The sequence below is a fragment of the Chiloscyllium plagiosum genome, unplaced genomic scaffold (assembly GCF_037043375.1).
Source record: "Chiloscyllium plagiosum isolate Xiang-an unplaced genomic scaffold, Cpla_swu_hap1 HiC_scaffold_6, whole genome shotgun sequence".
NCBI classification, from domain to species: Eukaryota; Metazoa; Chordata; class Chondrichthyes; order Orectolobiformes; family Hemiscylliidae; genus Chiloscyllium; species Chiloscyllium plagiosum.
The window spans coordinates 87,379,005-87,404,373 of record NW_028270144.1 but is presented as its reverse complement, the minus strand read 5'-3'; the positions used below and the strand labels follow the sequence as shown (position 1 = coordinate 87,404,373).

Sequence of the window (25,369 nt, the reverse complement as noted above, 5' to 3'; positions counted from 1 at the left end):
CTTCGGAGACACCACTCATTGACTGAAATACTATAAATATTGACTTCTCTTCATTTAATGCCCTTTTCTAGTGTTACAGCTCAGATACCTGTATATATGAAAAGACATAACCTATGGCTAATAAAATAAAGTGACAAGACATTTTACAAAAAGCTAAAAGATTCAATTTGTAAGAATATGCAGTCAATTACTATATGGCTAAATAGCTTAAATAAAATTCTCTCTTTTACAGCTGGAAACCACATTTATCCATGAGCACAACTATTGAATGCGATATACATTATCAATTTAATTGTTATTTTAAAATGATAATTAACTATTTTTAGTGGAAAGCATGCTTGGTATTTGTTATTTATTATGATGCTTCATTCTCTACCCTTTCTGGAAAATTCCTATGCATAAATGTTCATAACATGTGAAAGTATCTCTCAGAATAACTGTGGAAAATTACATCATATGCTGGTGATATCACCAATAACTCAGTGGCTGAATATGATGTAAAAATAATTTTAAATTAAGTTATACAGAATGCAGATACCTCATTTCCTTAGCCAGCTGTTCCAGTGAACCTGTAACACTGGCATCTGGCTGGCAATGTGAAAGATTGAGTTGACAAGTGTGGTGCTGGAAAAGCACAGCTGGTCAGGCAGCATCCGAGGGGCAGGAGAATCGATGTTTTGGGCATGAGCTCTTCATCAAGAATGTTAGGGGTGGGGGTGAGGAGGGGGTAGTGGGGGAGGGGGGGGGAAGGAGGCTGAGGGATACACAGGAGGTGGGGGTGAGAAGAAGGTAGCTGGGAAGGCGATAGGTAGATGCAGGTGGGGCATGATTGTGATAGGTCACTGGGGAGGGTGGAGTGGATAGGTGAGAAGGAAGATGGACAGATGGGACAGGTCAAGAGGGCGGTGTCGAGTTGGAAGGTTGGATCTGGGATGAGGTGGGGCAGAGAGATTCAGAACCTAGTGATGTCGACATTGATCCCAAGTTGTTGAAGCGTCCCAAGGGAGAAGATGAGGCATTCTTTCCCCACTCATCGCGTGACGTGGGCTTGGCAGTGGAGGAGGCCCAGGACTTGCATGTCCTTGATGGAGTGGGAGGAGGAGTTGAAGTGGTTGGCCACAGGATGGTGCGGTTGTTGGGTGTGTGTGTCCCAGAGATGTTTCCTGAAATGATCCCTGAGTTGGTATTCTGTCTCCCAATGTAGAGGAGACCATATTGACAGCAACGGACAGCAATGAAGTGGGTAGATGTGCAGGAACATATCTGCCAGATATGAAAAGATCCTTTAAGGCCCTGGACGGAAGTGAGGGAGATGTGGGTACAGGTGTTACACCTTTTGCGGTGGCAAGGGAAGCTGCCAGGTGTGCAGGCTGGGTTGGTGGGGGTGTGTGGACCTAACGAGGGAGTCATGGATGGAATGATCTCTGCAGAACGTAGCTAAGGGTTTGGGAGGGAAACATATCTCTAGTGGTAGGGTGTGGTTGTAGGTGGCGGAAATGTTGGAGGATAATGCACTGTATCCAGATATTAGTGAGGGGGAAGGTGAGGACCAGAGTGGTTCCATTCTTGTTCTGGTTCTTCTGAACTAGGTACTTTTCTGTGCAGAAAACAACTTTAAACTATTATAAAGTTTGAAATGGTGTACAAACACAATTCACAAATAAAATAAATGTAAAGATAAAATAAATTTTAAAATAATAAGTAGAATATAAATGCAATTCGCAGAAATCAATTAAAATAATTAAATGTATCTTGATAAAGTTTTAATTGATTAGTCTCCATTTAATGGTGGAGGTTGATCAGTGTGGATAGAATTACCTATGCCAACAAACCTCTGCCATTAGGTGAGTCCAGCACTTCACTGCTAGTTCAGAATGGCAGCCAGGATCAAGTGGACTCCGGAGGCTTTTTGTATGAACAAAAAGTAGGATTGGAGCTTGGGGGGAATCTGTGGTTAGAGGTTGGTGGAAAGTGTTTGAAAGTAGGACCAAGAACTAGAGGACAGCCAAGGGGTTGAGTCCAGAAGCAGAGTCATAAGGAAAAGGCAAGCTGCAGAGAAAATCTGGAACAGGTAACACTCAACTGAAACTCAGAACATCAAATTACTGTATTGTCACTACGTTACTAAAAAGAAGTGTTACTTCAGACAGAAACGCACTGAGTTTGATTACATGCAATAATGGTCAATCAAATGACTAACTAAATTATATTTTGTTGAAATATAGTTTATACAATATTGATGTCACACCATGTTGTCTGTCTGTATGTTAAGTGAGATTTGTAAATTACCTTCGGGTCAAGACAAGCAAGTGGTAAACAACAAACAACTAACTGTTACATTTTATAGCTGTGTCAAAAGGCAAAAACTAATCACAGCTTTGACTTCTAGGACATTACTAAATCTTAGCTTTATTTGGTTTTATAACTTGGCATCTGTAACAAGGTTATACATTGTATTGCAATAAGTTATATAATCAATTTTGTAGTTATGGTTATTTTGACTTTCATGTATTTATGGAGTGTATTTTGGTATGATACTTCACTACATCAGTTTTAATACATTTCAGTTCAGTAATGTGGAGAAAGTGAGGTCTGCAGATGCTGGAGATCAGAGATGGAAATGTGTTGCTGGAAAAGCGCAGCAGGTCAGGCAGCATCTAGGGAACAGGAGAATCGACGTTTCGGGCATTAGCCCTTCCTCAGTAATGTGGTTTGGTTTGCTATGGTCCAGTGAGAAGTCTGGTAAACCATCTCACCCCTATATCGTTGAAGAACAAACAGCAACCCTGAAAAGATAGTATAATCCTTTCCAAGTGATTGACACTTCAGACAACCAGTCAGGAGCTAATAAGAAGTGATATCAGTAAGATGGCCATCACTTTTAAGAACATATGTGTATATTTATATATATATATATATATATATATATATATAAAACAGCTGAAGCAAACTGTTTTGACCCGTTAAGTTGCTCTGGTATTCATTGATATTGTGGCTGATTTGTTTATGCTTTGAATTCTACATTCCTATCTAAGCTTGATAACCTTTGATTCCCTTGTCAAATGTATGCACATGTGAACAAAAGACTGGAGTAAGGCCATTCAGTTCATTGACCCTTCTCTGCCTTACAATAAGATCATGTCTGGTCTGACTTTAACTAAAAATCCACATTCCCACCTACCCCTGATAACATAACACCCCATTTCTTACCAAGAATCTATCTATCTCTGCCCTCAAAATGTTCAAAGTTTCAGCTTACATCACCTTTTCAGGAAGATGGTGCCAAAGATTCTTGACACTCTGAGAAAAAGAAATTAATTTCTTCTTTCAATGGGTAAACCATTCTTGTTCAACAGTGAGCCCTGGTTTTAGAATCTCCCATAAGAGGAATTATCCTCTACAGAGCTATCTTGTCATGAATCCTCAGGATCTGATGTGGTTCAATCAGAAGTTGCCTCTTACTCTTCTAAATGCCAGCATATATAGGTGCAGCCTGTTCCAACTTTTTCTCAAAAGATAACTTGTCCACTCCAGATGACAAATGATCTGTAAACTGCTTCCAATGCATTTACTTCCTTGTGTAAATCAGGTCACCAATGCTATGCACAGTACTCCTGAAGCACTTTCATTTGTGCACTGTATTATTGAAGCATAACCTTAATCCTTATGTTCAAGCTATCTTGTTTGAAAGAATACTACAACATTATCCTTCATAATCATTGCTATACCTGCATATTAACCTTCTGTGACTCATGTACTGACATGACTCTAACTAGTTCCACAGTGCCATCCTTGATTAACAGTACTACCTCTTCACCTTTACCTATTGTTGTATTCTTCATGAGTATTATATACCCCTCAATACTGGACTCTACCCTTATCATCATACAACCGTGTTTCCATAATGGCTATCAGGTTAAATTTATTTACCTCAACGTGCACTGTCGTTTAATTACTTTGTTACGAATATTATGTGCATTCAAATACGGAACTTTTACATGTCTTGTTGTGTTGATGTTAACATATATTGATATATATGAATGAACTCTACCCACCCTTCTCTTCACAGGTGGTGGGTTGGACTGTCAAATACTTCTCCAAGAATCATCAGCATCAATAAAAATCTGGGGTTAAGAGTCAGATGATGACCATGTGTAGTGATTGGAACCATGGCCATATGGAACTCATTGGCTAGGAAATTCTTGATTGGAATTGTTAACCTGAGTCAATCAGGGAGCTCTGGCTGTCAGGTATAACTAGGAGATTTGACTCCTGCCCTTATACACACACAGCACAGGCAGGAAACAAAAAAAGAGAGAAAAAAAGAAAATAAAATGAACAGGAGATTCAAAAGTTCTCCTCAGTCAAGAAATTCGCTTTGAACTGGCTGGTTGTAGCCCATGTACAGTGTTCAAATAAACAGAGGATGACTTGGTGATGAGACCTTGAAACCATTAGCAATTGTTGGAAAAACCAATCTGGTTCAGACAAGGAAGCTGCTCTCCTTGCCTGATCTGAACTACATGTAATTCAATTCACTGCACTGTGGTTGACTTTCAAATATCCTCTGGGTGATCAAGGATGGATAATAAATACTGGCCCAGCCAGCAATACATAGCCTTTGAAAGAAAAAAAAAAGTCCTGCAGACACTTTAACTTTGAACTTAAACTCATCCAATATTAGAAATGCTAAAATTCCATCTAATATCTCCTCCATCTAGAATACTATCTTCTATTCCCCTGAAATATTCACAGTAGTCAAAGAAACCCCTTCATTTAATGAAATTGTTCTCTCTCTGCATTATGTAATAGTAAGCGTTTGTGCCTGCTTCAGCATCAGCTGTCATCTGAGGACAAGTGCAGTGCCCATGCAATCTCTACATTTTCTTGGAGAAGGAAACAGTCTCACGTTCTGCTGCAAACATTAAGTCAAATCTCCTCCCACAGACAGAGCATCAAGGAAATGAAGATTGAAAGAGTGTATACAATGGAATATCATTGTGTTCTGTGTGTTAATGTACAAAGAAATAAAATTCACAATGTCTGCAAGAACATTGATACTTTGAGGGAGGCGAACGGTGCAAAAGCATGAAAAATTCTTCTGCATCAAAGTTTCAGCAAGTTAAACATTGATAAAAGGTCTTTAAGTAATCCTTTCCCTGTCTAATACGGCCCAGAAATCAAGGAACACTCCTCAAGTTACAGCACTGCCTTTTGCAGAGGCTGAGCCGGTGAAAGTAGATTGAAAAAAGTTCCTTCATAATAGCAATAATCATACTGTAGGTAGCATGCAACAGGCAAGATGGCACCAGGTACAACCGAATGGCCATGTGGTGATTTCAGTAGCCTTATTTTTAAATTGGGATAGGACAGTCTGATTCCTCATTCTGGAATGACTTAATGACAGACAATGAAAGGAAGATCCAAATTACCTTGATGGAAGCTGAAAATTTAATTATTTAATTTGGAAATCCCAGTCTTCAGTATTCTAGCTGGTTTATTCGAAGAAGTTCAGCCACAACTCTAACATTCGGTAGACTCCATCAGCATTCGAATGCTAATATTTCACTCTATGATGCCAGAGTGCTAACCTTCAAAATCTGCCATTCCATGCAGTCAAATTCCAGACAAAAAGAAATGACCTGACGATTAAGCAGCTCCATCCACCCAGCCAAAGAATTTACTTGGATTTTGGGTTTCTAGTTTATCAGTGGAAAACTGCCAAGTAACTACTCAGAGTTCAAGGAAACTTTCATCAAAGCATTCCATTCACAGGCTTCCAGTTGACCATACAAGGGGAAAATAAAACACCATAAAAAGGAAAAAAAATGAGGGAATCAAGCAGGTTTTTGGTACTGGAACAAAGCATTACTAGTCAAGCAACTGTCAAGACTGAGATAGTGATCCTAAAAAGGACTCTGAAAAAGAAGTTGTGATCAGACTAACTTCCTAAGAAAGTAAAGTGATACTTTAGATATAGTGATAAAGTTCAGTGAGAAATGCATAAAAATACAAGACAGCCAAGGAGTCACTTGACAGGCATATAATGGGGGTGCCAAACAGTCTGCACCAGGATATGCTTGTGTCATTGCGGGCTCTCACTAATGATGCACGAGAGGCTTATTAAACACTGAAAGATTTATTGACTCACAATTTCCCCAGGGTTGTCTAAGAAATAGCACAATGTTCTGTGCCAACAATAGGTCACAAACAAAGAATTCCCAATGTGCAAGATCATGTTTTCTTGAAGCTGGAGCAAGTTATTTCACTAATAATTGTATTTTTTGACATTTTTGTTGCCTTTAACATTTGATTTGTAACAATTATTGGCTATTTTATTCATTTTGTTCTCAGATTGCAACAGTTAATCAAGCGTTTCATGCATCATTAGGCACTCCTCATATTTCTGTTCCTGAGATGGGTGACAGGATCTCATTTGTTGATGGATTGTGGGTATTGGTAAACCCAGCATTTCTTGATCATTCATAATTGCCCTTGTGAAGGTATTGGTGAGCCACTTTCTTGAACTGTTCCAGTCAATATGGAATTGGGCTACCCCACTGTGATTTAGGAAGGAAACAGTGAAGGAACAGCAATGAGGTAATAATTCAATAATGTGTAACTTAGTGGGAAATTGCCTGTTGTGCAAATGCCCTGTGCATCTGTAGCTGTTGTTCTTCTGGGTCATAATGGCTGTGGTTTGGAAGATGATTAATGAGTTGCTGCCTTGTCTCTTGTAGATGGCACATATTTCCATCTTTGTGCATCAATGGTGGCGGGACTGACTATTCAAAGTAATGAAATGGTATGCTAATCAATCGGGTTACTTAGTGCTGGATATTATTGAGCTTCTTGAGTGTTGTCAGAGTTACACTCATCCAGGCTTAGGTCACACTCCATCAAACTCCGCAGGAATGTAAGAACATAGGAGCAAGCATAGGCTATTCTTCAGTCTAGATCCTCTGGTTCGATCATAGTTGATCATTTACCTCAATGCCAATTTCCTGTGTCATCCCTGGATCCTTTGATGTAATTCATATCTAGACATCTATCAATTTCAGTGTTAAGTATCTCCACTGACTGAGCTTCCATAGCCCTCTGATACAGTGAACTCCAAAGACTCATCATCTTCTGATGAAGACGTTGCACCCCATCTCCATTTTAATGGCTTGTGTTTTATTCTGAGCTTATTTGACCTGGAGCTCACCATCCCAGTTTCCAAAGTCTCTCTTCAAAAATAACCCCCACCCACGAGATTAGCCTGATGAATGTGCATTGCAATCCTTATATAATAAAGACATTCTACCTTAGATGAAGAGACCTTATCTTCACATGATACTCCAAATGTGGTCTCAACAAAGCTATATAAAATTGCAACAAGACATCTTTAGTCCTGTACTCCAACCTTAGTTGCAATGAAGGCCAGCACACCATTTGCGTTCTAATTACTTGCTGCACCTGTATTATTGCTTTTACTGACTCATGAACAAGGACATCTGGTCACTTTGGACAACAGCAATTCCCAATCTATCACCATTTAAGAAATGCTCTGGCTTTCTGTTTTTCTAAATTCACAACTTATTCACATTATATTCCAGCTGTCATGTTATTGCACCTTCCCTTAGATCGACTAAATTCCCTCGAAGCCTTATTGTCTCCTTCCCATAGCTTTCATTCTGAGGTAGGTTTACAGCATCAGTAAGTAATATTTCGGTCCCCTTATCCAAATTATTTACATGGATTGTGAATAGCTGTGGCCTCAGCATTGATCCCGGTAGCAACCCTACGAATCACAGCCTGCCTGAGATCTCAAAATCTGAGAATGACCTGCTTAATTGTCTTCTCTATTTTCTGTCTGTCAACCAATTCTCAATCCAGAAAATATTACCCCCAAACCCATGTGATCTGATTTTGTTTACTAACTCCTGAGTCTTATCAAGAGTCTTCTGGAAATCTAAATAAGATAAAGCTGCCCGAATCCTATCAGACTATATGACTGCTCACTTATTAGAGAAAGATGACTGGCTAACCTAAGGAGCACAACACCTCAGGCAAGGGGAGAGGTTGAGAAGGAGAGTCATCATGTTCGCCTCACATGGTGTGGGAATTGAACCTACTCTGTTGGGATCACTCTGCATCACAAACAAGCCAGCAAGCCAATTGAGCGAGCTAACACCCCCCCTGCAAACGTCCCTCACTGAGACTCAAAACTGAGCCGCAGTGGTGAACATGTTGAATGCTAACCACTAGACCACAATATCCCACATATTTTGGTTCATCTTTACTATGCTATAAATAAAATCCTCAAAATACTTCATTAGATTTGTCAAATATGATTCCTCTTTCATAATTTCATGATTCTGTCCAATCATGTAATTATTTTCTGTGCTGAGTTAACATATTCTCATAATAGGATCCAACGTTTTCTGTATTTCTGATATCAAACTAATGGAATCAGAATGCATGCCATTGTGTGAGGTTGAAAGCAAGACAAACAACATTTCTTTGTGGAGAATTTACTCCCCCTCTCAGTCCTAGCCCTTTTCTCACACCAGTGAGTGGTTGAACATCCATGCCACTGAAGTAGATATTTTCTAATCAACTTGTTCAGAGATTACACACGTCTCAAGCACATGAGACTTGGCACCAGACCTTGTGGTTCAGACACAGGTCATTATCATAAGAGCCCTCACAGCTACTTGTATGTTTCAGACAATTATTTGTCTCCCTTAACTTTAAACAAGCATTAACAACTACCAGTTAGCTGTAATCGTCACTTTCTCTCTTCCTCCCTTCTTTAAAAGTTTGTTACTTTCCAGCCAGTATAATTATCCACAAAGTGTATAGCATTTTGGAAGATAACCACCAATGCATTCATTATGTCTTTGGTCACCTTCTTCAACACTCCAGGAGGTTTCTCATCCTTCAATCCAGTTAATGTTTTGAGTAGCAGTTCTTCTAATACAAATTTCTTTGTGTTCCTAATGTTTCTAGAAGACAGTAATTGTTTAGTTTCTCTGCCAGTTTTCTATTCTCCATTATAAATTTTCCTGCATCTACCTCAAATGGGCCCACATTTGTCCTCGCAAATGATTTCTTTTTCAGATACCTAAAAAAACTTTACAACACCTATATGTTTCTCGCTAGTTTGTATTCATTTTCTCTTTTCACTTTCTTTATCATTTGCTTGATCAGCCTTTGCTGGATTTTAAATAGCTCCAAGTCCTGAGGCTTATCAGTTTTTTTTTGCCAAGTTTATCAACCATTTTGTTTGATCTAATGCAATTTGTCACTTCCCTTGTGAGATTGTTGATCCACCTTTCCTATTGGGCTTTTAAATCCTAGAGGACTGTACATTTGTTTTAGATCATGTAATGCTTCTTTAAAGACTGAACATTTTCTTTTTAGTATTTTTCCAAGCGACCGTAGTTAACTTGCCCTTGACATATTTAGCTTCTTTCATTCAGACTTAAGACACTAGTTTCAGAATTAATTATATCACTTTCAAACTTAGTGTAAACTTTTATCATTTTATGAACATTGTTTTCTAAGGTTCCATTTTTATCAATGTTATTAATTGGTCCTTTCTTGTCACATAATCTAAATGTAAAAGAGCCCAAACCCATAGCTGGTTCTTCTAAGTACTGTTCCAGGAACCTATTGCATATATAATCCAGGAAATTTATCCCCCACAGCATTTGTGCTCATTAGATTTGCCAGTCTAAATGGGATTTTAAGGTGCCCATTATTATTGCATTACCCTCTTATATGCACCTCAAATTTCCTGTTTGTACTTTATCCAACATTGTTAGACAGCTTTTCTTCACAATTGTCAAGTGATGTGGACATGTGGGCATTTATTGCTCATCTCTAATTGCCATGGAGAAAGTGTTGATGAGCCACCTTCCTCAAACTCTGCAGTCCTTGGCATGTAAGAACACGCATACTGTGTTGGAAAGGGAGTTTCAGTGTTTTGGTTCAGCCATGGTGAAGGAATGGTCATATATCTTCAAGTCAGAATAGGGATATTGCAGGTGATGGTGTTCTCATGCATCTGCTGCCCTTTTCCTTCTAGATGTTAGAGTTCATGGTTTGAAAGGTGCTGTTGAAGGAACCTTGGTGATTTATTGCAGTGCATCTTGTAGAAGGTAAACATTGCTGCTTCTGTTTGTCAGTAGGAAGGGAGTAAATATTGAAGATGGTGGATGGAGTGGCAATCAAATGGATGTCTTGTCCATAATAGAGTCAGCCTTCTTGAATGTTGTTGGAGGTATACTCATCCATGCAAATAGAGAGCATTCTATTATATTTGTGATGAGAACGTTGTATATGGTGAATAGGCATTAGGAAAAGCAGAAGAGATAATTCCAAGTTTTTAACTCGTTCTTGTATCTTTTATATGACCAGTGGAGTTCACTATCTGGCATGGTTCTGGTTCTGGCAAAGGTGGCATAGTGGCTCAGTGGTTAGCACTGCTGCCTCACAGCTCCAGGATCTGAGTTCAATTCCTGCCTTGGGCTACTGTCTATGTGGAATTTGCACATTCTCCCCGCGTCTGAGTGGGTTTCCTCCCGGTGCTTGGGTTTCCTCCCACAATCGAAAGATGTGCAGGTCAGATGAATTGGCCATGCTAAATTGGCCATAGTGTTAGGTAGAAAATGAGGTCTGCAGATGCTGGAGATCAGAGATGGAAATATGTTGCTGGAAAAATGCAGCAGGTCAGGCAGCATCTAGGGAACAGGAGAATCGACGTTTCGGGCATTAGCCCTTCTTCAGGGTGTTAGGTACATTATCAGGCGTAAATATAGGATAGGAGAATAGGTCTGGGTGGGTTACTCTTCGGAGGTTCAGTGTGGACTTGTTGGGCCAAATGGCCTGTTTCCATACTATAGGGAATCTAATCTTAACGTTGGTTAGTGGTAACCTGCAGGACGTTGTTAGTGGGAGATTCAGTCATGGTGATATCATTGGTCATCAAGGAACACTGGTTATATTCTCTCTTGTTGGAGATGATCATTGCCAGGCTCTTGTGTGGTGCAAATGTTAATTGCTACTTGTCAGTCCAAGACTGAATGTTGTTCCAGTTAATCATATGAATGATATGAAGTGGAATGGATCTACATATGAACTGAGATCACTTCAGGACCTGAAAAATCCAAAATGGTGCCAAATGTTGTTCAATTATCATTGCACATGTAGCCTTATGTTGGCTGGATGCTCGTTGATAAAACAGCTGAGTTTGGTTGGGTTGAGAATTCCGCTGTGAGGAACTCCTGCCGAGGTGTCCTGAGAATGAGATGGTTGACCTCCAGTAACCACATGCCCATCTTCTTTTACGTTGCATAGGACTCGAAACAATATAGATTTCCATTGACTCCAGTTTTGCTGGTGTTCCTTGATACCATACTTGGTCAAATGGTGTCTCGAATTTCAGGCAGTCACACTCACCTTACCTATAAATAACTATTATCGATATTTACAAAAACCTCATCTTTGAGGAGTTAGGCGATCACAGATCTCCTAGCCTCTTACCAGCTCTTGTAACCACAATATTCATATGGCTAGTCTTGGAGTCATAGAGATCTATAGCTTTGGAAAAGGCCCTTCAGACCATCATGTCTGCACCAGTCAAAAACAAAATCACCTCATGATTCTAATCCCATTTTTAGCACTTTGCACATAGTCTTATAAGCCTTGGCATCACAAGTGTACATCTAAATTCTTTATAAATGCTGTGAGAGTTTCTGCCTCTACCACCTATAAAGGCAATGAGTTCCAGATTCCTACCATCTTCTGTATGAGAAGGCCCAGTTCGCTTTCTAGTCAATGGCAATACTGAGGGGGAATATAGCAATCATGATCCTGTTGAATATCTTGTTGGAGATAGCCATGCCTGGGTCTTCTATGACAGAAATATTACTTACCACTTAATAGTCTAAGCCTAAAAGATGTCCAGATTTGCTTAACGTGAGCATAGACTATGCCAGTATCTTTGGAGTTGTGAATGACACTGAAACTTGTTGATCTCCACTAATCACAACAATCTCCCTTTGTGCTTGGTTAGTATGACTTCATAAGACCGTAAGACCACAAGACATAGGAGCAGAAATTAGGCCATTCAGCCCATCAAGTCTGCTCTGTCCTCGAATCATAGTTGATAAGTTTTGTAACCCCATTCTCCAACTTTCTTCCTGTAACTCCTGATCCTCTTGATACTCAAGAACCTATATATCTCACTCAATGACCTGGCCTCTACCACCTTCTGTGGCAATGAATTCCATAGATTCACCACGCTCTGGCTGAAGAAATTTCTCCCTATCTCCACTCTAAAAGACATTCCCTTTACTCTAAGGCTGTGCCCTTGGGTTCTAGTCTCTCCTACCAAAGGAAGCATCTCCCCAACATCTTCTCTGTCCACGTGATTCAGTATTCTGTATTCTGTATGCTTCATTTAGATTTCCCCACATCCTTCTAAACTCTATTGAGTATAGATCCAGAATCTTTAAACTTTCCTCGTTTGTTAAGCTTTTCATTCCTGGGACCATTCTCGTGAACCTCTTTTGAACATGCCCCAAGGCCAATACATCCTTCCTAAGATAAGGGGCCCAAAACTGCAAACAATACTCCAAATGTGGTCTGGCGAGAGTCTTATAGAGCCTCAGAAGTACATCTCTGCTTTTAAATTCAAGTCCTCTCAAAATAAATGCTATCATTGCATTTGCTATCCCAACTCAACTTGCAAGTTTATATTGAGAGAATCCAAAACTAGAACTCCCAAGTCACTTTTCATTTCAGACTTCTGAATTTTCTCTCCATTTAGAAAATAGTCTATGCCTCTACTCTTCCTACTGAAGTGCATGACCGCATAAACGTCCTAGGGAGTGTTACTGAACAAAGAGACCTTGGAGTGCAGGCTCATAGCTCCTTGAAAGTGGAGTCGCAGGTAGATAGGATAGTGAAGAAGGCGTTTGGTATGCTTTCCTTTATTGGTCAGAGTATGGAGTACAGGAGTTGGGAGGTCATGTTGCGGCTGTACAGGACATTGGTTAGGCCACTGTTGGAATATTGCGTGCAATTCTGGTCTCCTTCCTATTGGAAAGATGTTGTGAAACTTGAAAGGGTTCAGAAAAGATTTACAAGGATGTTGCCAGGGTTGGAGGATTTGAGAGGGAGAGGTTGAATAGGCTAGGGCTGTTCTCTCCCTGGAGTGTCAGAGGCTGAGGGGTGACCTTATAGAGGTTCATAAAATCATGAGGGGCATGGATAGGATAAATAGACAAAGTCTTTTCCCTGGGGTGGGGGAATTCAGAACCAGAAGGCATAGGTTTTGGGTGAGAGGGGAAAGATATAAAAGAGACCTAAGGGGCAACCTTTTCATGCAGATGGTGGTGTGTGTATGGAATGAGCTGCCAGAAGAAGTTGTGGAGGCTAGTACAATTGCAATATTTAAAAGGCATCTGGATGGGTATACAAATAGGAAGGGTTTGTGGGGATATGGGTTGGGTACTGGCAGGTGGGACTTGATTGGGTTAGGATATTTGGTTGGCATGGACAAGTTGGACCAAAGGGTCTGTTTCCATTCTGTACCTCTCTATGACTTTATGTTCCCACATTGTATTCCATCTGCCACTTCTTTGTCTACTCTCCTAATCTGTCCCAATCCTTCTGCAAGCTCCCTGCCTTCTCAATGCTACCTATCTTTGTATCATCTGCAAACAAAGCCAGAATGCCCTCAGTTCCTTCATCTAGATCGCTAATATATATAGTGAAAAGTTGTGGTTCCAACACTGAGCCTTGTGGAACACCACTTGCCACCAGCTGCCATCCTGAGAAAGACCCTTTTATCCCCAGTCCCTGCTTCTGTCAGACAGCCAAACTAGCATCTTGCCTCTTGCCCTTATCTTACTCAGTAGCCTCCTGTGTGGCACCTTGCTAAAGGCCTTCTTGAAATCCAGATAGATAACATCCATTGGCTCTCCTTGGTCTAAACTGCTTGTTACTTCTTCAAAGAATCCTAGAAGATTTGTCAGGCATGACCACTCCTTGATGAAACCATACTGACTTTGCCCCATTTTACCATATACTTCCAAGTATTTAGAAATCTCATCCTTTACAATAGATTCCAGGATCTTACCCACAACCAAGGTTAGACTAATGAGTCTGTAATTTTCCTCTTTTGCCTTACTCCCTTTTTAAGCAGAGGTGTCATGTTAGTGATTTTCCAGTCCCTTGGGACCTTCCTGATTCTAACAATTCCTGAAGATCACCACTAACACTATCATTATCTCTTCAGATATCTCCCTTAGAACTCTGGGGTGGAGTCCATCTGATCCAGGGGATTTATCCACCTGCAGGCCATTCAGTTTTTCTAGCAATCAGTGGAGAGTTTCCCCTGATTTTCATTGCTTTCAATTTAGCTAAGTCTCTGCGTTAACACACTCAGTCACATCTGATTTGACATCATGAGCAATCGGTCTCACCATTATTATCGGAAACTCAGCATTTTTTGCCTGCATATAGACAGAGGTTGTAATGAGATAAGGGGGTCGAATCATCTCTGCACTGATCACTGTTGCAGCTCAACAAATGTTGTAAGGTTCTTTGAACAGATGTGTGATATGTCATATGTCTTCAACCAATTGTATAACTTTGTACAGATCAGAACTGTGTATTCAACATGACATTTTGTTGTCAAAGTAGAAAAGTCATCTTAAAATGTTGGAAGTTAATGGTGGACATGTATATTTATTGTTAGTGTTTTGGCTCCAATGACCCTTCCTCAGAAAGGAAACATTAACTCTGAGTTCTCTTCACAGATGCTGCTAGACATGCTGAGCTTTTCCAGCAACTTCGGTTTTTATTTTTGATTTACAGTATCCACAGTTCTTCTGGTTTTTATGTATATTGACTGATATATTTGTAACCCACAACCTTTAATCAGCAACTTAAATCATTGATTATGCATCATGTAATTTTACAATGACCTGCGGTGCTCTAACTGCAAAACAAGTATATGAAGCAAGATTTCAATTGTAAATTGCATCTCAAAGTTGTAGGTCATGCAAGAACGAGGTATGATTATGCAGAGGATGCAATGAAACAGTTGCAGTTTTGAGACTTCGCATGGCGACAGGACATAAATTCATCGGAAATGTGCATCCACAATTTTGATGCACGTTGTCACAGGAGTTTCTGATTGAAAAAGCAAACCTTCATCCAGAACAACAGAGTTGATTTAACTTCCAACAAGTTTTTAGGCAAGAAAAGGGTTGATGCACACAAAATATATCTGTATGCATGATTTCAGATCCAGTCTATTGTTAATTCATGAGCCACTGTTCCATATTATGAGTCGAAGCACATGGGAAGCACCAAAATAAAACCAAGAACTGCAGTTGCTGGAAATCTGAAACAAGAACAGAAATTGCTGGAGAAACTCAGCAGATGGACAGAAAGCAGAGTGAATGTTTCGGGTTCAGTGTCCCCTTGTCAGAACAGAAGCACCAACTGATTAGCAGATGGAAGTGAGGGTCTGGCTTACAGATGTTGCCTGATGTACAACAAAGTATTGGTCACTGAGAAAGTGCTCAGCACAGAAAGGGGATTAGGTCCAAGTTAACATCTGATCAGTCCCATTATTATGTCTACTTTCATAAACCATTCACCTCCTTCCTACTTAGGTTGGCACCTCAGATACCTATTTACTGTGAGATGTTGAAATGATTGTTAGCAGAATTGGGCCATTAAATACTCACATTTCCTTTAAATACTTTCTGTCTTGGAATATGATTTATGGCATTCATAAAATTGCAAAGGTAAATGCAGTTTCCGTTTGTTACAGATTATTCTTTGTACATGGAAAATGGCTTTATTTCTAATGCGTATCTTAGGCAGAGAGAGCATGTTGTGAACATTTGTCCCCTGGACTCTTCCATATAATAGTGTAGAAGTGCAGTGAAACACACCAGTACTTTTGACATTGTAATTCAAAGTCTGTTACTTGCCCGCAAAACACCATACTAACTTATCTCTGACGACTCTTATAACAAATACTAGTCTCGAGTCAAGCATGTCTGCAGAGTCTGCCAGTCTATATGACTGTACCACCAGCCAAGCTCCCAGTTAAACCTGGAAAGACTGGACCCATTGGTGCAACTTTGATTTTTACCACTCAGCTCCTCCAACACTGCACGCCAACAGGAAGCTATGGGGTTTTAGTGTAACGATAAACTGTAAATGACCATGGTGGTCATTTGAAGCTAAATAATACGAACCACTATAAAGTGTTGGCTGCTTAACTCTCAATAATCTCAGGGAAATGAATAATTCAGAGGGACTCTTGGTGTCCACCGAAATGGCCTAAAACGCAGAAAGAAGTCATTCAGCCATCATGCCTGCACCAGCTCTCCAAATAAGTGATTCACTTAGGTCCATTCTGTCACCTTCTTCCCATATCCCTGCTACTCTTCCTTTCCCAATAGCTCTCAAATTGAGTGCTTCAATTGACCTGCCTCCACCACAGTCTCAAAGTTGGTCCCTGACCTTAATTAGTGGAAATGTTTTTTCTCATGTCACTTTTGCTTTTTTTTGCCAATTATTTTAAACCTGTGTCTTCTTGTTCCTGATCCTTTAATGTACAGGAACAGATTCTCCCTATCTCCCAGTCAATGATATGTGGATTTCACCAGGTATAAATCTGGTGCATTACATCACACATTTAGGTGGTTTCATAATTTGACTTATTCTGATTTTAGTCAATGCACAGATTTTTTTTCCACAATTAAATGATAAATTATTTACATAATGATACTAGGGTAATTTTGAACTATTCTAAAACTGTCTCATCCATTTCTGGCTCCTTCTTGCCAACTTTGCCAGGATTTTGAAACAGGTTTATCCCCACTTATGCAATATGATTCTAAACTGGTTTTAAATCTGAGCAGAAACTGTTCAGAGAGTGTAGCATTTATTTAGTCAGGAAGAAAACAAACATGATATTAAAATTTAAGCCCCGTTTTAATGCCATTTCAAGGATCCAGAAGTCTGATTACTGTTAGCTTAATCTTTTGGAGCTTTTTCACTTGCAGAGAGCCTAGAAGTAATTTGGAATATTTTTGGAGGTGCCATGAGTTTCTCGATTTCCTAGATAGTGCTCCTACATTTTCACAGGGATAGGGTTGTTCAGAGGAGTTTGATGACCTCTTCACACAAAGAATGGAACAGGCATGAGGGCAGCAGATGAAGAGTCTCTGGGTCAGCAAGACAACAAAGAGATGGAACAGAGGCCAGCGAGACAATGAGTCTGAATCAAATCCCCTTCTAAGTTGGTGCTGGACTTCACCATGCTCTTTAACAGCATCAGGAGACTGGCTGGCATGCCTGCCAATTCACCCAGCATCTTGGTATGTTTGCTTATTCAATATAGGCTGCCCCATGGACATCCTTATTTGAGTCAACTGCAATAGTACTCACCTACCATATCAGCAATGTAATGGGCAAACAACCTATACCTTTACCCTTCGATGAATGATCCCAAATCAATACTTGCCTCTAGATACAGGCAATGACATTATTTGAGCTGGTGTTAACGGTCAGATTAAATAACAAAGATAATGCATTAATGCTGTGCTATTGTTCTTTCTTTCTCCTGGAGCTGCATGAGTCCATGAGACCACATCATTTAAAAATTTGTAATTTGACCTTCAAAGGTTTTAATTTGGTAGGTAGGTTTTGGGTAACAGAACAAAACAGATAGATGGAGTTATGGCACAGATCAGCCATGATCTAATTTAATATAGAAAAAGCTCAAGGACCTGAATGGCCTATTTCTGTTCTTATGTCTTTATATTAATTCATCGCTCTATTACTTTAATTTATAGGTAGTAGCCCACTTAATGACATTAATGAAATAGCAGGGAGAGGAATTTGATATAAGCCTGTTCAACGTTTGCACAATAAGATGATCAGTTATAATTTCCAGGCTTATAAGCCCATTATTACATTTCATGGAGCATTAGCATGGTCACCTTCAAACTTTCTATGCTCTCCATTACCATCCCATTAGTAAACACATAATCGGTCTGCTGCTGTGTGCCAGAAATCCCAATGTGCATTCCCAATTTGGAACTTCTGCAAAGGAAGCATTAAATTATCAAATTTATTCTTATGGAAAGATAAATTGTCCTTGAGCTCTGACAATAATTGCCAGTTGGATTCACAAGTTGTTGATACGTTTAACATTTCACAGCACTGAATAATATTGAACATTAAATTCTCTTACTTCACTGGAGTTCCATACAAGATTACTACTACATACCGTTCTGGAGCGAATTTCTTTGGCATACAACGGGAAAAGAAATTCCGACTCTCCTTCCAGACGAAGTCCATTTTCTGTAACTCTCAGATATCCCATTCCATCCTGCAGGAAATAAAATCAAGCACAAATCAAACTCCGGACTATGCTGCAGAGACTGATAGGCAATTTCAGAATTATATCTAAGAGGAGACATAGTAGAGGCCTTATATATTCTGAATGTAATTAAAGGCCACAATGGAATCATAGCTATTTAGATTACTGAATACTGTAGTTAGCTTTCTATACCATTATCTCCAGCATAGTGAAAATCCTGTGTGGAACCATAACACAAGAAGCAACCAACAAAAAAAAATTACTAAATGCTTTTGTCTCACATTTCAATGCCCCCTTTATCTAACCCCAAGCAAATATCAGTAAAGTTTATTTCAATCACGAGACAGGCAGGCTAAAACAAGTGACAAAGTGCACAGATACTCAATCATGCAGCATGAGCGATTTTAACAGCAGACTAACTTTTCATAGATTACCCCTCATTGTCTGAAGCTGGCCCAAAGTTAGTGGGAAGTAAAATTCTGACAGGATCAAAAATTTCAATTTCACATTTAACTGTCGATTCCTCACCTAGTGAGTGAACGTTAGTAAAATTGTCACTGGTAGTTAAACCCCAGGGAATGGTAATACAGGACAAGTCAGATCTCAAAGTGAAACGTGGCATGAGAGACTATTTTCTTTTAGTTAATGTGTTGGGCAGTCACTGAACACATTCACATGAGACTGCCACTTTACCTTTAAGGAACAAAACATATCTACACTTATCACTTAAAAGAAGAATCAAACAAGCTATGATAGTGTGAAAGTATCGTGTCAGAAACAGAAGAAAAAGCCCTTTTTCCCAAAAACATAATTTACAGACACTCAACTCCAATGAAGTATCTCCAATTTTTTCTGTTTAATGTCTTACTCAATTGACAAGTTTGTTTGCAGTTCCTTTCAGAGCTTCTTCACATTCATCAGATGTCATTATCTCCCTTAGTCTCAGAAATAGTAAAATACAGGCTAACCCCATTGATTTTTCTCACAGAAACTTAAGGATATTCAACATCTTTCCCAGCCTTTCTCCTTGATATGCTAATTAAAAATTATTTCAAGTTGGAAGAAGTTCATAATGTAAACAGTCTTTCTGCTGAAATTAATCTTTCCTTCCTAACTCAATTGGCTAGCAACGTTTGATTGCTTTTCTGTATATCACAAAATACAACTTTGTCAACATTTCATCAATTAACTTCCCATATAGATTGCTAGTCATTTAAATTAAGTCACTAATTTTCTTGGGAATGGTGTTTGAACTCTGTTAAAAAAAATCTGATTTAAAGTTTGTGAGAAGATTTGTAGCTCAGGTGCTCGTTGCTGTGGTTCTGTTTGCCAGCTCGCCAGCAAAAATCTGATTTCTTAAAAAAACACAAATCAATGTCACAGAACTGAAAACTAAACGTCCTTTTTCCTCTACTGTTGAATCCAATCTCCCAAATAATATATTGTAAACCTTCATCATACATTTCATCATCACCCTATTCAAACAAAGGTACTTTAAGAGGCATTGTAATTTGCTATGACAATATCCGAAAATCACTAGTTGTATTTTACTTTGACAGCATTAAGATATTAGCATTAAACACATAAGGATTTGCATAACAATCATATTTTTACACAAGGCTATTTTGATGACAATGTTAATTTTCTTCCATGACTGTTCTAGGCAAGATATCTGCTATCCTACTCTTTTTTTAAAATCAGAAATCAGTTGCAGAAATCATTTTAAAATGATGGGGCTATTGTGGCATTAAGCTCTAACGAAACCAATCTCAGATTTTTATTGAGAAGTTTCATGAGAAGAATGATTACAGTCTATACAAAAAATAAATAAATAAACAGTGATGTATGATAATGTGGTCTGTTGTTAAAATCGCTCATGCTGCATGATTTAATATTTGTACACTTTATCTCTTGGTTTAGCCTGCCTGTTTTGTGATTGACATAAACTTTACTGATATTTGCTAGGGGTTAGACTAAGGGGGTATTGAAATGTGAATTACTTGATATGTACACTTGAAATAATGTAGAACTAATGCCAGGGCTTGGTGTCTTTTTCTTGTCTGCTTAATATTTCTGTTGATACACATTTCATTTCCTGCAAAAATAACCGATTGGTCATTCAGACACCCATCTCAATTTCTTGCAACAGTGCTGCAACAATATTGAGATTGTTGGCATCAACAGCCGGTTTAAATTGCTTATGATACTTTGGTACTCCTAGGACTGTTACAGTAGTCAGCAAAGCTTTCATATTGTCAAAGACACTTGGATATTCTTTTGCCTGTTCAAATTTCTTGTCTTTCTTTGATAAGCTTGTCAAAGGAGATACTATAGAGTCAAAATTCGGAATGAAGCTTGGATAAAATGCTCACATATTACAAAATTTCACTTCGGCATGGAAAAGCCCTTAGTTTTACTTTCTAAGTGTTATGTAGCCTTGTCTCATGGTAATGATTCAAACATGTCATTTTTTTCTTTGGCAAATGCACTTTTAACCAAATTTATGACCAAATTAGCCATTTGTAACTGATCAGCCAGTTTGTCAAGTGTTATAAATGTTCTTTCCAGGTTAGACTGAAAGCAACCAAATAAACAAGCTAAACAACACATTTGCACAACTTTTAGTAGTTTAGCCAGTTAATAATTGAAACATTGCTGATACATTTTATCTTCCAAACTAGTATTTCTTTGGTTGTTTCAGTCAATAGAACTTGCCAGTATTCCTTTAAATACTCAATTTTCATAGTACATTTTATTTTTCCCATCCCATCAATATAATCATCCCATCAGGGAATTGGAAATGAATCCACCTTTGTTATCACATTGACTTTGCGATAGTTAATACATAGTCGTTATGATCAATCTACTTTCAACATCATCACTATGGGTGAGATCCAGCTACTTGTTATGCCACATGGGATGATGCTGGAAAATCAAGTCCCACAATTTCTGGAGGCATCACAAGAGGTAAAGATTTTTAAGAAATATGCAGAATTGCCCATTTTGCCTGTCGATCCAAGATGACAGAAAGTTTGGACCAACTTTCTGTACCTAACTATTTATTACAAATAAACAGATTCTGACTACAAACAATTATGAAACTCTAATCTACTTATAAACTCACCCTCTGCAAACATACACTCATGCACAAATAAACATGTTATTTATGGGGGAGGGGAAGACTAGGAAAGGAGTTTAGCAGTCTCTATTCAGAGCGTTTGCTGAGATCTTCCTTTTGCTGATCAGAGCACTACTTCATAATTTTCCTTTTCCAAGTACTTTCAGTGGTTTTCAGGAGGCACAGGGCAACTGCTTCATAGTTTATAAAAGTCTCTGACATATTTCTTAAAAGTTACACCATATAGTAACTGATGAGGCTAAATAATCTGGTTAACTTCAGGCATGAGATGCCTTTAACTGCACAGCAAAAGCCGTTCCTTACCTTCCAGCGGTCTGATGGCTTCTCCCTCAAACATTCACACCCATAAGCTGTTCAACAATCTAGGAGCTAAGCACAATGTTGTTGGCAAGCAGAAGGCCTTTGACATTAATAAGTTGTTGCCATGCCACAGCTACTTGTTGTGCATCAAATCTCCATTTGTGCTCACCTTTGGCTTTAACTCGCTTGCAACTAACGTTGCTGCTTAACTACTGCATACACAATCAGCTATGTAAACAAAACTTACAATGAGTGTCAGACTGTACTTGCTCTTAAAAAGTACAATCATCATTTAACAATCTTTGGTTTTTAAAATAGTTCTCTTCTCATTTCAGTCCAATCAAAAATGCAGAAAACTAAAAAGAAACAGTCTTTACATGCATTACTCCGTTCAGTAATGTTACTGTTCATCATGAACTTAATTTCTTTGTTTTATTAAGCTAATTTATTTGAGTTGAATCTGTAAGGATGCTATTTTATGGGTAATGCATTCTCTACTTAACATTATCTGTAGCCAAAGATGTTTACCCTGGCATGTTTACACAAATCAATTCTTGATTATGGATGAAATTTTGTTCAATAGTTTCTTTGGAGATAGGATACTATTCTATATACCTTTGTATTATCCAATTACTAAAGGGACAACTTTTGTATTTTCATTTTCTGATTCATTTTTAATTGTTCTGATCTTTTTTATTTCACTCCCTATTTCATTCACCTTTGCAAACACTATTCTGTTCAAACTATCCTCCTTGTCATAGTATCATTTTAGCATATTAACATGACATAATTAGTGATTTTTCATTCTGTCTGAAATGCTCCCTACATAAGTCTTATCAATTTTTATTTGATAAGCTCCAGTGAAAAATTGCTTTCAATGGTTCCCCAAGGATTCGACTAACACCTTATCCCAAACAACATTCTGAGTTTTTGTCTTTGAATCTGTTCATGATTTCCTTGATTGTTGAACACTTTTCAAATACAACCCACACATTTTGATTCTGTTTTGAACAGAAACATGACAAATATGTTGGAAACGTACTGTCTGAGATCCAATTTATTTCTCTAATTTCTGTAATCAATTTCTCGCCTAAGTCCATATAGCAGTTCAAAAAGACTGAACTGTGTAAATTCATTGCTTATCTCTAGTGGAAAACAGTAACAAGAAAATTCTTTTATCCCAATCATTAGAACAGTTATGACAATGATGTCTAACCATGTTCTTTAAAGTTTGATGACAACTTTCCAATGCTCTTTGAGATTGTTGATGATAAGCTCAAGATGTAAATTGTGGTACTTCCAAATTATTCATGATTTCTTTGAATATGTGTGACATAAAATTTTAAACTGAGCTGATTTTATTTCTTTGGGTAATTCAAATCTTATAATAAATTTGACTAACTTCTGCACTTCTGTTTCTGTCAAACTTTTCTCAAATGTATTGCTTCAGGAAACTCTGTTGAAACATCAGATCTTGTTAAAAACACAAATTTCCAATCTTGGATTTAGGTAGGAGTTTACACAATCTATTAAGACTTTTAAATGATTCTTTGTAAACTGGTATTGGAAGTAAAAGGCACAAGTTTAATTTATTGTTAGGATTTCTCCACTTTTTGACATGTCTAACAAAACTTATCATGCTGTTATAAAATTCTGCCCAATAAAGCTGTTTTTGTATTTTAGCCCTTGTCTTCCTAATAGCTAAATAACCTGCTATCGAAATTTCCTATGTAACTCATAAATGTATAAGTGACACTCAAAATACTGCCCATTCTTCATTGGCTTGTATTTGAGATTTTCTACATTTCCTATTTGCACTTGACTTGCAAGTAATAATACTCAGATATTGATTTTGATTCAATTTCTGAGTAGGCTGTTTGATATAGCTCTCTTAAATCAGGATCTGTCTGTTACATTTCTATTAAAGATGATGGGCTAAACACATCAGCCTATTTTCACTTTTCTTTCATCCTTTTTGTTTAATTTTTAAAAAAATGTGTCAGATAACAGAAATTCCAAATCATGCTCTTTTTCATAGATCTCATTTATTCCTATCTAATTCCATCTGCTTGAGATCTAGTCATAACAGTCAGGAAACAATCCACAATGTTTCTTTTGTAACAGAAAGTTACTCTAATGGTTGCTTCATTACCTTCATAAAGGCTCATGTTTTTGAACCAGCTAGATCATTTCTGAAGATAAAATTATTTCCTTCTAATGGGCTTTATTACACTATTCAAACTACAACAGCTGAATTTACTAAGTCAGTTTTAAACCAGTGCTATATTATGGGACTAGTTTGTAATAACCATCTTTCTCTACAATTAATACATTATCTTTGATTAATAACATTTGGAAGCTAACTTTTATATTTAGCTGACTTCTACCAGGGATTCTCAATATCTTTACTGGCTGCAGAGAAGAATAAGAAAATATCCTTCCATTTGAAATCCACTTTTCCCCTTGATGGAGGGATCAATGACTGAGATTGGGGGGGTGGGGGTGGGGTGGAGGCATATGTTTAAGGTAAGGGGCAGAAGGTTTAGTGAAATTGTGAGGAAAAGCTTTTACACACCCAGAATGTGTTGGGAATCTAGAACTGTTAAGATGGTGGAGGCAGAAACCCTGACACCTTTAGGGAGTATTTAGTTGTACATTTGTGATGCCAAGGCATATAAGGTTATGGCCTAAGTGCTGGAAAATTAGAATTGTTAGTGATTGTTTTTCACTGATGCTGACACAATGGGCTAAAGGGACTTTTTCTATGACTCTTATAACAGTGAAATCATATTAATGTCTTTACATCACTTCTAGGTGTTCTTGTGTTTCTCCTTTATCATTTTGGCATCTTTCTGTTTGCTCTTTGAAATTAATCTCTTATCCATCCTCAGATTTTCTATTCCTTCAATTTCCTTGTGACTGACATCTGATCATTTCCCCATATGTAACCGTCTGTATGAGATTTCATCAGCATCTGCCAGAATTAATGCATCTTAGATCTTTAATACTGATGCTTAACTAACTAAATCTTCAGAGTTGCCAGATTACTATTTTGGAATTATCCCTAAGCATGATTTCCCTTATATTTTCAATTTTCTTTTAAGATCAGTGATCAAATGGACCATTCCCACAGTATTTGCTTTTCTCTTACAAATCCTACAAATGTCTGATTTGATTTTTTTCTTAAAAGTCTTAAATGTTAATTGATAAGTTTCAGAGACAAGCTCATAGAGTACTGTCCTTGTCACTGTTTTGCAGTCTGCAGATTATTCTTCTGACAAACTAGTCTACACATTCACAACTTGACTTATGAAAACACCTTTTGGCCATCTCATCTTCCAGGTACTTTTTCAAATGATGTGAAGTAACTTTCAATTTCTTGTCTGTCTATTTAGTCCCTAAACATAGATTGCTAGATAGATCAAATCCCTTGCTGAGGGAATATAGTTTTTAACCACAAACTAAACTGACTTCTGTAGAAATAGCGCTAATTTCTTCTGAACTTAACTTACATGTTGTCC

At 38.2% G+C, this 25,369-nt stretch overlaps 1 protein-coding gene across 6 annotated transcripts in view; it reads right to left on the bottom strand.

Moving 5' to 3' along the window:
• Window positions 1-25,369, bottom strand: part of sgcg (sarcoglycan, gamma) — a 679,656-nt gene that overhangs the window by 237,361 nt on the left and 416,926 nt on the right. For all 6 annotated transcript variants that reach the window (XM_043691949.2, XM_087988173.1, XM_087988171.1 and 3 more), the window contains one exon: window positions 18,317-18,418. In XM_043691949.2, coding sequence (XP_043547884.1) covers window positions 18,317-18,418 — 102 coding nt within the window. The remainder of the gene's footprint in view (window positions 1-18,316; window positions 18,419-25,369) is intronic.